Raw genomic sequence first — 16,359 nt, 5'->3', positions numbered from 1 at the left:
GGCTTAGAACCGTGCCGTATGGCAGTCTATGGGAGAGGCTTTTGTTCAGCAGTGGACAGGTAATGGCTGAGATGATGATCATGATTATAGGGAGAGACGGATTTTTCTCACATCCTGCTAATAAATCAACTTCGTTTATTATTTTTTTTACAAATCTTCATTCTTTTGCGTTGGTATTCCATATTTTTTTACTTAGCGCATTATTTATTGACTATTACAACAACACGGTAAAACTAAAAACACTAAACTTTTGAGACCATTTAAGGGAAGTCATTTGACTTCCCTTAGAGACTACAATACGAGGTTCTTCAAAAAGGGCGTATTAATGTTCCTTCAGAGTCGGCAATATGCACGTAACACCCCTAGTGTTGCAGGCGTCCATAAGTAAGGATGACTGTTCACCTCTGTCCCATTCGTGTTTCAACCGTAAAGCAGTTGTGTTTGCATGGCTATGTTTCGGTTTGAAGGGTGGGATATGGCGTGAATTTACTGGGTACAGAGGAATAACATCCGAGTCCTCAGGAATGGCAACGCATGAGAGGTATCATGGGTGAAACAGTATACTCTATTATGTCCATGGTACTGCTCATGTTTATAGGCGACGGTTACCACTTTCCATCAGGTGGGCCGTCAGTTTGTTTGCCATTCTAAGTTGTATAAAAAATACATTTTTTTATATGAACTATGAAAACATTACACTGATTTTCTAAGTAGGCGTATTACACGCCATCAAAAGGAGACATCCAAAGTCCAAAAGGAGACATCATCATCACAGTACCTTAGTATCGTTGGTGATAAGATGCATTTTATAGCCAGGCAGCAGGGCTCGATCGTTGACATGCGCCACTGCCAGCCTGGCGGCCGCCAGCTCTGAGGCACCATCTGCGCGCGGAGCATCGCCCACGGACAGCTCGAATAGGCCCAGTATGGAAACGATACGGTTCGACGTTGATTTTGGGAGATCTGTGAAAGATATAACATAATAAATTGCTTATCCTTATTTATACCCACTTTTGCACGCCACACGGTTGAATACAGAGATTCTGTTTTTAACATTTATTTATTTATTTATTTTACACTTTATTGCACCATTTATAGAATAGTAAACACATTTAACTGTAATGAGAAAAGATACAAAAAGCCTTATCGCTAATCGTAATCAGACAACCTTTGTTTAGAGGACATTGAGAAAAGAAAGAAAAACAAAGGGTAGGCATAGGGTAGGTGGCGCACTATTTATTTATCTGATATACAACATAGAATGTCAAACAAGCTGACGGCCCACCTGATGGAAAGTGGTAACCGTCGCCTATAGACATGAGCAGTATCATGAACATAACAGAGTATACTGTTTCGCCCATGGATAGTGCTAACAATGTAATAAATAAATATAATCCACCTCATACATGGCAATGCATGATATTGACATTTATGAGGTGGATTATATTATTATTCATCATCATCGTCATCATCATTATTTCGGCCATTATCCGTCCACTGCGGAACATAGGTCTCCCCCATAGACTGCCATAAGGAACGGTCCTGAGCCACCTGCATCCATAGACTCCTTGCAATGCATTTGAGGTCGTCACACCATCTAGTGGGGGGTCGTCCTACACTGCGCTTGACCGTACGGGGTCGCCGTTATTATTCATATTATATAGAAATATCAAAATATACTGTGAAGTTAAAAGATATTATACTAGCATCCGAAAAGGTCCTATTTTTATGAGACGATTTTTTTATACAATTTAAAATGATAAACTATTGCCAACTCGATAATAAAGGGGATTAAAAGTAATAGTTGTTATCTATAGATATTATGAACAGAATAGAATTATATTTTTTTTTAATCACAAATAAATAAACGAGCGACGTCAATGAATCGTGCATTGTTCTCTTTAGTAGAAAAAGAAATTCCAGCTGCATAATGGAAAGAGATTTAATTAAATCGCGCCAAGACGTCGAAGCTTTACTTTTTATATAATTATGTATCTTAAAAAGGTTAAACCGTGTCCTTTTTCTAAAGACTTAGCAGTTCAACAAATGAAGACATTCTTGCAACGGTTTTTATGCCTTTTTAAAAGATTTTCATTTAATTTTATATTTTTTTTATGCAACAAAATGGCAAACAATTTGACGGCCCACCTGATGGAAAGTGATATCCGTCGCTTACAGACACGAGCAGTACCATGGACATAACAGAGTATACTGTTTCGCCCATGATACCCCCCATGTGTTGCCATTCCTTAGGACTCAGATGTTATTCCTCTGTACCCTGTAAATTCACTGCCATATCCCACCCTTCAAACCGAAACTATTATAGAAGAATACGAAGATAGAAGGAAATGGATGGAGAGGAAAAATCAATTTTTTTTGTATTAACAAGTACACTAGAATTTCAAACTGGAACTTAATATTCGGTCAGGGTGCACCTCCTAAAGGGGGAGCACAAAAAAACACAATTGCTTCACGGTAGAAACATGAGTAGGATAGAGGTGCCCAAGCAAACAACTTTTACACAGTGTTTGAAACAAAAGCGTCTATTCTAATTTTGACTTTATAACACTTTTTGTGATTGTAGTCATTAGCGCAATTTCATTTGAGTTCTTAATTGTATTTTCACCCTTCCATCAACCAGAGGGAGACTTTGTACAAAAGTCGATTGCTTGGGTACCTCTGTCCCGTTCGTGTTTCAACCGTGAAGCAGTTGTGTTTCCATAGCTGTGTTTCGGTTTAAAGGATGGGATATGACGTGAATTTACTGGGTACAGAGGAATAACACCTGAGTCCTCAGGAATGGCAACGCATGGGGGGTATCATGAGCGAAACAGTATACTCTGTTATGTCTATGGTATTGCTCATGTCTATAGGCGACGGTTACCACTTTCCATCAGGTGGACCGTCAGCTTGTTTGTCATTCTAAGTTGTATATATAAAAAACCGACTTAAAAAAGCACGAAGTGTTCAATTCGGTGGTATTTTTTTACGTTTATTACCTTATAATTTCGTAATTAGATACAATTACGGAGTTACGATACACAATGGCGGACTTGATACCATAGAGCGTTATCTGCCAATCGACCGTAGACGAGAATAACAGAAAATATAATTAACGGTGCAACGTAATAAACAATATTAAATTTAAACAACAATTCAAAAACAACGTACATGTAATATTTATATTATCTAAATTATACATAATTACAATGGATTTTATGGACTGGAAATAAAAAAAAACGTAGTTTATGCTTAAATGCTAATTTGCTTAGGGCAGATTCAATATCAAAGGATAACCTTTGACATTAGATCTGCCACATGATATATATATATATATATATATATATATATATATATATATATATATATATATATATATATATATATATATAATTTTTTAATTAATAGGAAAATTATTTTTTATCTGATAGGATATATATACTTTCAGATTAGTGTTATAGAAATTGTATGAAAATCGATTTAGCAGTTTCGTTTTTAAATTAAAATAAATACTTTTCCCTCGACTGAAGTCGGTTTTATTTTTGTGGAGCACGAGCTAAAATTATGAAATGGTAACCTCGACTACGCTATTGATTTACGCTGGCGTGTCAGTGAAGGATGACAGGCGAGGATGAGGTTTCATTAATTAACTTATCCTGACGATTTCATCAGGAATTAACCATGATGATTTTGAGGATGACATCGTATTCATCATTCATGTTTTCATTTCGTTTTCTTTATTTGAAAACGAACAAATTATAAAATAAACTGATTAAGTGTTTGCTGTTTGCTAAATTAATGTCAAAAATTTATATGCAGATGCCTACCATGAAATGTTTTTCGAAATTTCGGAGCCAAACAAAACACAAATTTGATGTTAAAATTACATGATACATGCCGTTTGGTAATATTAAAAATGTTAAAATATTGTTCCTTTGGACTTTTATGATAGGATGTATGACGAACGAAATGTTGAACTTCATTTATTGATCCGATTTTGGTATAAACAAAAATACGAAATTGAGTCCGAAATTTCGGAATTACATTTCATGGTAGACCCGCTGTATATAAGTTGTAGTTTTCTTTTCGTTGGATGATAGATGGCAACCCTGCTAGTGCAAGGGGAGAAGAAACAATTGGTAATGGAGATTAGAAACTTCACTGCTAACAATATACCCTATCAGGTCGACTTTCTCGTGGTTCTCCATGGAAACCATCGTGATTTATGTATTGTGAATTCGTCATGCTGAGCTACCTGACCTGCTTTATCATCATCTATCATCGCTCACTGGTACCTCGCCGTATACCGATAGCGCAGACGGGGTTACTATCCCATTACCATCTATTAAAAAAAAAGAACCAGCGTTATCGGTATACTTATTGAAAGGCTCTTTAGATTTTGTTTTTTTTTTTTACAGTGTACGTATCGTAAGAGGCGACTAAGGGAACTTGTGATCGAAGGATGGGCAGAGGGAGACTTTGTACAAAAGTCGATTGCTTGTGTACCTCTGTCCCTTTCGTGTTTCAACCGTAAAGCAGTTGTGTTTGCATAGCTGTGTTTCGGTTTGAAGGGTGGGATATGGCGTGAATTTACTGGGTACGGAGGAATAACATTTGAGTCCTCAGGAGTGGCAACGCATGGGGGGTATCATGGGCGATACAGTATACTCTGTTATGTCCATACTGCTCATGTCTATAGGCGACGTTTACCACTTTCCATCAGGTGGACTGTCTGTATCGTAAAAGCATAACTGCGGTTACCAACCTGACTGCCAAGCGTGGCAACTATTGACACCCCCCCCCCCTCCTAATAGGAGGCCTATATTTAGCAGTTAACGGCAGATATGATGATGTAAATGTGCTTCATCATAATGAACAGAAGTATACACCTGGAATTTTGTCTCGTCTGTGAAAGACTTTAAAGTTAATCTGGAAGTATTATGTTGGCAGATGACTTTGACAGTGGCACCCGTAAATGCGCGTTTTATTCATAGAGGGTAACAAAGTTACTGCGCGCCCCAGGGCTGGTGCGTTACGACTTCCTTTTATTTGATACAAATCGTAAAGGGGTCCCGCGAATGGGTAAATTTCATGCAAACTATATGTCGTTCCCAATTCGCAAGGAATATGTTTACATTCGTACGTAATACAATAATCATTTGAATGTCTTTATATTGTGGAGTATATTTTTCTGGTTCTACAGTCGAATATAAACGGAGACTTCGTACAAATATGGATTGCATGAGTGTTTGTATGGTTTTTTTTTATACAACTTAGAATGGCAAACAAGCTGACGGCCCACCTGATGGAAAGTGGTAACCGTCGCCTATAGACATGAGCATTATCATGAATATAACAGATTATACTGTTTCGCCCATGATACCCTCCATGCGTTGCCATTCCTGTTGCATTGGTTGCATTTATAATCTATACTTATAATAAATCTGTAGAGAGGTCAATTCTATACATGAAATATATTTCCAAAATAACTATCGGGGGGTGATTAGTGATCGATACTGATGCCAAAAATGCAATCAGTAAAATTTTTGTCTATCTGTCTGTATGTTCGTTATAGAAACAAAAACTACTAGACGGATTTTAACGAAACTCGGTATAATTATTCTTCATACTCCTAGGCAGGTTATAGTATACTTTTCATCACGATACGAGCAATAGGAGCAGAGCAGTGAAGGGAAATGTTGGGAAAACGGAAGAAATTACTCCATTTTTTAAGTTTCTGTCCCACCCTACAAATCGAAACACAGCTGCTTCACGGTTGAAACACGAATGGGACAGAGGTACCCAAGCAATCGACTTTTGTACAAAGTCTCCCTCTGGTAAATATGGGTTTTTTTTTGATGAGTGAAAATGGGATGGTAACCCCGTCTGCGCTAACGGGATACGCTGGCGGAGCACCAGTGAAGGGTGATTGATGAGAATGAAAACAGGCCAGTTAGCCCATCATGATGAATTCGTCAAGAATTAACCATGATAGTTTCCAGGGGGAACCGCGAGGAGTTCTTAGTCTCCATTACTAACAATCCCTTTCCCCCTGGTAAATATGGGTTATATTTAATTGAAAAAAAAAAGCGGCGCAAAGCCACTTCGGATCGCTAGTCGGTAAATAAATCTACAAATTTTAGTGCTGGTCAGAAGCCAATCTACTCCCTATCACCGACATTTTTCGAGTTATTCCGTGACCGCGTTGCTTTTTAATTTTTAATAAATTATACATTACGCAAACCGTCAACAAAATGGCCGCAAGTAAATCATTCAAGTCGCTTATTTAAGAGTAGGTATTCCCCCAAAAAAAATGTTTCCAACGTACGCCAGTCGTAAAATATGATTCGAGTAGAGATTTACAAACACAAAGCGATACCCACATCCATCAACTGTAACGGCCTTTTTAATATCGCGCGTGCTTCTTGTATCCATTAGGTTTGTAATGGTTTTTTTTTTGTTTCTTATCCGAAAATAGGTAGGTGAGATTTTTGCGTGTAAACTATTTATTGATAGCAAACACGCCTCTAGATTATCTTTCGAATATAGCGATAGATAGATAGATAATTTATTTGCATTACTTACAGCACACAAATTACAATACAAACATATACATAATACACAGTAAAAGAGATAAAAGAATGAAAAAGAAAAAAAGCAACAAAAAAAACCAAAAAGCAAAATATATAAAACAACGAATTCCTTTTTTTCATGCGTGTGTCATAGTAATACAAAATGGTCACAACTCAGTTTATTGCTTTGTCCTCAAAAGAGCAAAACACTGATATTCTGTTGTGTCGATAGCAGAAAATTGCACGGTATTTGATGTTAAACTTAATTATTTATATTTTTGTATTACCTATTAGTGACCGGTATTGACTTCGAGCTGTGTAGATCTTGGCATAGAATGGGTCACCCCTTCCTTCCCTGTGATTGTCGTAAGAAGCGACTATGAAAACTTACAGCCGATGGACTAGATGCGCAGCAGTGTCCCTCTTAAAACATCACCAAAGGCCTAACTGCGATTGCCAATCCGCCTGCAATTAAGGGATTGCTAGTAATGGGGAGGTTAGTCCCTATTGCTATCGAAATACCCCATCAGGTCGACCTCCACGCGGTTCTCTTTGGAAACATTGAATAGTACTCATATCTAACTCACCTAGCAGAAGCAATTGTACTACGTAATATCATTTTGGATATTTATAAAAAGATCATAAATTATTTGTTAAATAATTGTAACAGTTGACGAATTATTATTACTTAATGTCGATAAACGATATCGTTTTTTGGGAGAATGATTTACAGAATGACATAATTTGTACTCTATTATTAATTAGCACATATATGTATGTATTAAATGTGATGTATCTTGTACCTATTAATAATTTTGCATGCTTTAGAATATAAGGCGAACATTTGTACTACACCTAATAGATCAATATCTATAAAAAACAATGTTCTCGCAAATAAATAAAGAAATCTTAATTTTAATCTTAAATAAGTAATTATTTTCCCAGAGCCCCCTCTGTTTTTTCTTATATTAGGATTTCAGTATTTACTTGGAGTACATTCTTTTGAATTTATTATATTATAAAGGATACATATTCACAGTCAAAATACACGCTGTTCTTTGCGACATTATTCAAGTTCATGATAGGCATTTATGTTTTGCAGCAATGAAATTCCGCTTTTTAAAGCAAAGTCAAAAAGATGAGCTCTCTAATTTCCGTTAGAAGTGAAACTCAAACTTTGTTACTTAATTACATTTAATAGGTTGAGCGGATTTGATTGAAATTTACCTAGATAGATCGTGACTTAGATTGTTATTATAAAATAACACAATTGGTTATAATTATGCAGCGTCGTCTAGTCTCAAACTAAGCAAAACTTGTACAGTGAGTGTTAGATGACGTTAGTCGATCATGTACGGGCTTTTAAACGACCTTGTAATTTTAGATATAGTACATTTAAATAAATATACATAATGCCAACAGAGATTTAAAAGAGTAACTGTCGAGTTTCTTGCGGGCTCTTCTCAACACATAACATACTACCCGCCATAAACTAAAATTTAATCTCAACCATCTGGACGAGTGGCGGTCCTCCACCGTGCGTTTTGTAAGGCACTTTCTTTCACGCACAACCACTCTTTGGAATCAACTTCCAGCAGCAGTATTTTCGAACCGATACGACAACATAACCTTCAAGAAAAGAGCATATTCCTTTTTAAAAGGCCGCCAGCACACCTGCAATGCCTTTAGTGCTGTGGGTGATTATGGGCGGCGGTAGTCACTTACCACCAGGTGAGCCGCATGCTCGTTTGCCCCCTGTGTTGTAACAAAAATTTCCGAACTCTGAATTAATAAAAAATGACCTTTTAAAAATGCTTGTAAACAAGTCTATTTGAATAAACACGATTTGAATTTGAATTTACGAGAAAATTTTGATAAAAGATATTAGATATAAAATTATTATTTTTGATTATAAACTCATTTGAAAAGAAGAAAGAAAGAAAGAAATAATTTAATCAAAAGAAACATGCGGCCCACACAGTAGCGCACAAAACAAAAACAAAAGAAATCAAAACAAAACAAACAAAAGAAAATAATAATTATATACAAATAGATAGCAATTAAATTATAATGTACGCGTGCGCGCGTGTGTGTCGCAATGTTCTGTGATGTAGGTCCGTGCTCAGCATATTGCTGCAGCGCTTGAAGCGCTACAGCGCTGTTTTTCAGCAAGAACCATAGCGTCACATTTATTTCATTATTATCATATTAGCCCTTAACTGTTCACTGCTGAACATAAGCCTTAGGGGGTTTTGCCAGTAGTTGCCATATTTGGCAGGAGAATTAGCAACCGCAGTTAGGCTTTGGAGATGTTTTAACAGGGACACTGCTGCCCATCCTTTGCCCTCCTTAATCGCCTCTTACGACATCCACGGGAAAGGAACGGGTAGGTCATTCTATGCCGGGACCATATGGCCAGTATAGATATACTCATAAATACAAATACTTGTATTGTGTGGGATTCCAACCCGGGACGACTGGAAGGCGAAGTTGCGTCAAAGCACTGCACTACCACAGTCCTCATATTTTCTTTATTCAACTTTATAAACTTATTTACACGGGTAAAGCCGCGAGGTACAACTGGTATCCTATAGACTAGTACATACATACCAAACCCTTATACATACACAACCCTTTGTCAGTTTGCGACGTAAAAGTTAAACATCTTGATGTCACGTGATTTACAACCGGGCTCTCAAACCGCGAGAGATTTATTACAACCGGAGATACCCTTTCAACAACCTTTGGGTTAAAACTACAATCCTTACAAATTTTATTCAATTAAATTCTCGTAGTATATACTTTAAAAACAAAAAATGGAGGATTCTTTTTATCATATTGAATCAGTAACAGAAAGGACTTCATAAATTTTATTGCCAATTAGGTATTAAGGTAACAAGAACGTATTTTTTTTTATACAACTTAGAATGGCAAACAAGCTGACGGTCCACCTGATGGAAAGTAGTAACCGTCGCCTTTAGACATGAGCAGTACCATGGACATAACAGAGTATACTGTTTCGCCTATGATACCCCGCATGCGTTGCCATTCCTGAGGACTCAGGTGTTATTCCTCTGTACCTTGTAAATTCACGCCATATCCCACACTTCAAACCGAAACACAGCCATGCAAACACAACTGCTTCACGGTTGAAACACGAATGGGACAAAGGTACCCAAGAAATCGATTTTTTACAAAGTCTCCCACTGGTAATCCATGTACACAAAAAGAAATATCAATTTCAATCGTGTAAGAACAAGTTATTGTGATTTAAAAACTAAACTACTAAACTGATTTTGATATTTTTTTTTTAATATGAATAGATTTTTCCAAATCGATTAACAAATGACCGAGTTACGAGATAACAAACGTAAAAAATATAACCGAATTGAGAGACTCCTTAATTTCAACCGACTTCAAAAAGAAGGTGGTCGAAATTCAGTTGTACAACATTTATTTTAATGTTTGTTAAACAATAACTGCCAGTTATAAACTGATTTAGAAAATTAGTTGCCAGCAATTGTCATGCTTGGCAATGCGAACCCAGGTGTATTGGCAACCGCAGTTACGTATTGGTGATATTTTCAGAGAGACGCTGCTGCTAATCTCTCAACAATTAAATTTCCTTAGTTGTCTCTTACGACACCCACGGGAAAGGAAAGGGTGGCTTATTCTCAAGATCACACTGAATTATTATTTAATATTATAAAATGAATTTATTTGTTTTACGTACTCATTTTACAGTTATTATATAGATATTGGTGTAATATAGTTAATTAATTCAACACTATCCATTAAGTTGTGTACAGTACATACTGTTTCGAGTACGTACATTTAAAATACTGTAGTTTGTTATGGACTTATATTTTCACAGCTTCGGGTGCTTTGCCTTGATTAAATTAGTTTACGATCATACAAAGGCACGTTTTGTGGCGTTAACCATTTGCCAAATACCAAATATAATATATGTACTATTAATAGCTGGAAAATTATTTACCGGCTATTATCAGAAATGAAAGATATTTTTAATCTTGAATATGTGTGTTTAATATGTGTTCCCTCGGCAAAAATTAAAGCAGTAATGAATGACAGCCAGTCTATTCATTACTGTCCTCTCCAACAATTATAAATACAAAAATGTATGTGTACATTTTTGTGTTTATAATATGTACTGTAACTAGAGCTGGTTATGTGGAGTCAACAAAACCAGCTCTAGTTACAGGTTTTTATGTGTGTATGTATATGTATGTATATATATATATATATATATATATTATAAGTACTATTTATGTATTTTATGTGAATTTTTACTATTATGTATGTAATCATTTCAGTATGTTGTTATGATTATGTCACATATATTTCACCACATCTGCCCTTCATACGCTTTGTGTTTTTACCTAATGGTTAGCTGATAGAGAATGCCATATGGTATTAAACTCGCCACTCTTTATTGTAAAAAAGAATTTGTATAAAGGAAGGCGAGGGATGGGCAGCAGTGTCTCTCTTAAAATATCTAAAAGCCTAACTGCGGTTGCCAACTACTAGTAAAACTCCTCTTACGGGAAAGGCTTATGTTCAGCATTGGACAGTTAATGGCTGAAATATAAAATAATATAAAAATAAATAATATAAAATATATAAAAAATACCAACAACTAAATAATTATTGTTAATAATCGTCAAAGTTACGTATTCACTGAACAAATTTATAAACTCTTGTTCACAAACAAAATGTATGTATTCCCGCAACAAATTATCGTTTCAGGAACAATTGAAAATTTAAACTGTTGCAATGAACACTGGTATTTATCGACATGTTACTATTTTTCCGTTCCGCTACAATTAATTCTAGAGCTCTCCAATTAAACTCTTTTAAAAGTAAAATTTTCCGTTGCAACAGTTTATTTTTTATTTAATTGAAAAGCTTTTTTATACGCACTAATGGATGGTAAATATGCTTTGATACCAAATAAATAATTTAAGAATATTATTATGTACAAATTCCCGTGTGGGAGGAAAGGGGTTTTTAGCAATGGAGTTTGACAGCCCCATTGCTAGCAATATGCCCTATTAGGTCAACCTTCACGTGGTTTCCCCTGGAAACCATCGTGTACAATTCTTATTGAATTCGTCACGATGGGCCAAATGACCTGCTTCATCCTCACTTATCATCCTTCACTGGTGCCCCGCCAGCGTATCCTGATAGCGTAGGCGGGGTTACATTCCATTATCACCCATTAAAAAAAAATCCCGTGTGGTTCTGGCATAGAATGGAGCATTCCTGCTTTTCTCGTGAGTGTCGTAAGAGTAAGAGATCGTGAAGGGATGGGCAACAGCATCTTAAAACATTTCCAAAGCCTAACTGCGGTTGCCAATCCACCTGCCAAACGTGGTAACTATTGGCAAAACCCCCCTGGGGAGAGAATTATGTTCAGCAGTGAACAGTTAAAAGCTGATATGATGATGATGATGTACAAAATATATATAATTTTATTTCAAGTTATTATTTCTACTACTATTACAAATGTGAAAGTGAGTTTGTATGTTCCTAGGTACCTCTTGGCGCCTCAACAGCTCAATAAATTGTTAATGAAATTTAAAGTACATATATAAATATATGTATTGACCTAAACAGATTTCTTTGGCTTTCTCTACATTCACCAATCTTTTCATAAACGCTCGCTGGTTACGGATACTTTTAATATGGGCCTTCTTTAGCGCGTCGCATATTTGGTTAATATATGTCCATCTAGGGTGGCCCCTACCGATATTTCCATTTATTCGATAAATCTCTTTCGTAATCCTTATTTCATTCATGCTCTTCAAATGGCCAAACCGACTTAACATTCCCTTTTGAATTTTTATCACTATGTCGATTTTCAGTCCATACTTCTCCTCTCTAATCACATTACTTCTTACTCTATCTTTTAATATTATACCATACACACTTCTTAGAGCTCTCATCTCTACAGTTTCTATTGCCATACTTAAGATGCGCTTCCATACATGAATGTTAGTCTCAGTACTCCCTGAATTATGACAAGGAGAACTTTGCTCGATATATTTATGCTTGTCATAATAGAGAGCAGTGGAAAAAATGTAGAACGCTTATGTTACGCGATATTTTTTTATTTTTTATTTAAACTTTAATGCGCACTAAAATTATATATACATTTGGCGGATTTAACACTGGACGGTGTTCTCTATCAGTTACAATTAAGCAATACTTGATTAATTTATATAATATAAACATACACATAATATATTAAATAAATAAATATATAAATACATACAATAAATATATACATAAAATAATACTACATAAAACAAACAAATAAAACAACTGCAATAGAAGAGCAAATAGTAATCATCATTAATGTCTTTCTTATTGTATCAAGATTCAAATATTACAGACGGTTCCTTCCATTAATTATTATTTTTTATTTTAAAAGAAATACTTTAATCTGTAACACCAGTTTTATTGTGTACCTGCTTCGCAATCGTAAAACTCATTTGCCAGACTATTTTTAAGCAAAATCTAATAAAACTGTTTCATTGTTTTTAATGAGTTATAAAAGGTGCCTCTAAAAAGTTTATTTCACGAACCTCCCTTTATGTATTTTGTGCAGTTTTCAATTCGATTAAAATTAACATAAACTTATTTTTAATTTTCACTATATATCCTCATTAATATTATAAATGTGAATGTGAGTTTGTTTGTTTTACTGAACTAGTTGTTATCTTGCGAATTGTCTTATATGGAAGGTTGTGGAACTCTGGTAGTAATAGTGGTAGTCAATTTTCGATTGTTGGCAGTAACATACATACTAATGGTAGCGGAGTTAAACAAAATAATCTAATCAATTCTCATGTGGTCCAGGCATAGAATAGGCCACTTGTTTCTTTCCATGTTTGTCGTAAGAGGCGGCTAAGAAAGGACGAGGTATGGGCAGCAGCATCCCTCTTAAAACATCTCCAATGACTAACTGCCTGTCTACTAAGCGTGGCAACTACTAGCAAAACCCTCCTAGGAGAAGGCTTATGATCAACAGAGAACAATCGAATCAAAAGCTGATGTGATGAGGATAATCAATCTAATCAAGTTACCAGTGAGTTTGTTTGTTACCTTAATTTAATACTTGCTCTATATAGTATGGTAAGTCGTCGGTAAAATGTAGTATTGTTATGACATAAAAAATGAAAGATATAAAAAAGGTATTTTGAGTGCGCGGTAATACGTTTTGCAATTCTCAATCGACTTTGATAATGCCTTATCAGGTTGACTTTCACGCGGTTTCCCCTAGAAACTAGTGCTATTAGGCCTTGAATTTCTCAATGTGGGCTAACTATCTTACTTTCATCCTCATCTATCATGTTTCACTAGTGCTCCGCCAGTGTATACCGATACCATTCCATCAACACCCATTAAGAAAAAAATTACTCAGATATTTTTTTTCAAATTGATAGGGATTTAGGGCTGTTTTTTTTTTTGAGGAATTGAGGAAGGACCCCTCCCCCAGGTTTGTGTGAAGTATCATGTACTATCATCGTTCCTACCATATCTTAAGTCAGAAAGCTTTTATATATATATATATATATATATATATATATATATATATATATATATATATATATATATATATATATATATATATATATATATATATATATGAGTCTTCGCAAGTTCTAAACCTGTTACTTGTCGGTTTTTATTTTACTATTCTGAAAATTTGGCTTGCTGGTAGAAACTAGCCATCGGACATAATACTCGTAATTTGTATATGAGAACTAGCCCAGTCGGACTTTAGACTACAATATATTATCCTAAGTTATAAGAAAAAATGACATTTTATGTTGTTATAAATAAATTTCAGGACTGATCATTGAACTTGGCACCCAATTAGTCTTCTTTTGTCATTAAAGTCAAGAACCAAGGCATAAATCATAATATTGAACTTGGCTCTTATTTCACATTTATGATTTTGTTGGGATTGTATTTACTAAACGCAATACATCAACTACCGAGTTCCGGAGACACTTTATGTAGAAACAGATGTAGCTACAAGATTTGATTACAGCAATACATTGGCTCCAGTCCCCAAGCAATATAGTCAGATCAGTTTGTATATCCGGCCACTCTGATTCTCATCAAAGCTACATAGCCTGCGGTATTTGACATTTACTATTTAGGTCAGCCACGTTAGCTTAATACTGTCAGCACATAACTGCCTTTCATAATTCATTTGGTTTTTTTTATCACTGAAGTAGCAAACAAGTATACGCCTGATACACGCCTGCAATACCAGGGACCTTGCACGTCCGTTGCCGAACCTGAATAAACCTCTTTATGCCTTTTTTGACTCCTGCAATGTCTTGGCAAAAACTCGACAGGGAGCACATTCCATAACCTGAGCGTTTGTGGGAGAAAAAATCTCTGAAACTACACCGTACACGACTATCTAGACTCTAAAGTATGGCGGTGAACTCCTTGTCGATGGTGAGCTGTACGATGGTAGAAAGTGGCCGTGGGCATCATATTGAATAATTCCTCTGAACACAATCCGTTGTACAAGCGGTAGAACACGCAGATTGAGGCAAAATCCTAAGACATAAGGGTTCGATATCGTTTGTTTGAATGTCAGCTCTTCATGAACTTGACTTCTCAACCGACTTCAAAAAGAATAAGGTTTTCAGTTCGGTTGTACATTTTTATTATTTGTTTTTCATTCATATCGGCCGTAATCTGTCCACTGTTGAAGATAGACCTCCCTCATAAGGGGGATTTTGCTGCAATCGTTATGCTTGGCAACTGTAGTTAGGCTTTGGTGGTGTTTTAAGAGGGACGCTGCTGTCCATGCTTCGCTCTCCCTTAGTCATCTCTTACGATACCCAAGGGAAAGGAAGGGGTGGCCTATTCTATGCTAGGACCATACGACCACACGGCAACAGTACAATAATTTTTTTTTCACCCCAAAATAATAACCATCATTTCTTCGGCAACTGAGTAAAAAGACATCGAATCCATAATTTTCTTATTAAGTCGGAGATTTAAAAAGTTTTTATAGGTCGCGGAATTAAAAAAAAACCAACTTCATAATGGAAACTTTTCGTTCCACTTCGGAACGCAAGTCGAGCTGTGACATTAATTGAACAAGTTATTCCAAATTTGAAACTTTATTTTTTTTATGATGAGTCGTTCTATGAAAATGTCATTGTCACTACAATATTCCTAGTTGTAACCCGCGGCTTTGCCTGAGTTTGTATAGTTATGTATAACCTACAACGTTCATCATGAAATTAGCTATCAAATGCAAGAAGTTTTTTTTTCAAAACCGACTGATGTACCAGAGATGAGGGCGTTCAAACAGACAGGTTTTTTATTAAATATAGATACGTCAAGATACATTATGTGTGTAAGTACCATATGGAACACTGATAAAAATAACTACCAGAGGAAGACTTTGTACAAAAGTCGATTGCTTGGGTATCTCTGTAACATTCGTGTTTCAACCATGAAGCAGTTGTGTTTGCATAGCTGTGTTTCGGTTTGAGGGGTGGGACATGGCGTGAATTTACTGGGTACAGAGGAATAAAACCTGAGTCCTCAGAAATGGCAACGGATGGGGGTATCATGGGCGAAACAGTATACTCTGTTGTGTCCATGGTACTGCTCATGTCTATAGGCGACGGTTACCACTTTCCACCAGGTGGGCCGTCAGCTGGTTTGCCATTCTAAGTTGTATAAAAAAAAATAACGAGTCAGCTAATTTGACAATTTGCTGACA

General features: G+C 35.9%; 1 protein-coding gene across 1 annotated transcript in view; it reads right to left on the bottom strand.

Annotated features, from left to right (window-relative positions):
- Positions 1 to 16,359, bottom strand: part of LOC113514753 (gamma-aminobutyric acid type B receptor subunit 2) — a 196,807-nt gene that overhangs the window by 38,624 nt on the left and 141,824 nt on the right. The window contains exon 4 of the mRNA XM_052892801.1: positions 779 to 963. Coding sequence (XP_052748761.1) covers positions 779 to 963 — 185 coding nt within the window. The remainder of the gene's footprint in view (positions 1 to 778; positions 964 to 16,359) is intronic.

This window comes from Galleria mellonella, unplaced genomic scaffold (genome assembly GCF_026898425.1).
Source record: "Galleria mellonella isolate WM207_F2 unplaced genomic scaffold, CSIRO_AGI_GalMel_v1 utg1674, whole genome shotgun sequence".
Classification (NCBI taxonomy): domain Eukaryota; kingdom Metazoa; phylum Arthropoda; class Insecta; order Lepidoptera; family Pyralidae; genus Galleria; species Galleria mellonella.
This window is presented reverse-complemented; position numbering and strand designations above follow the sequence as displayed.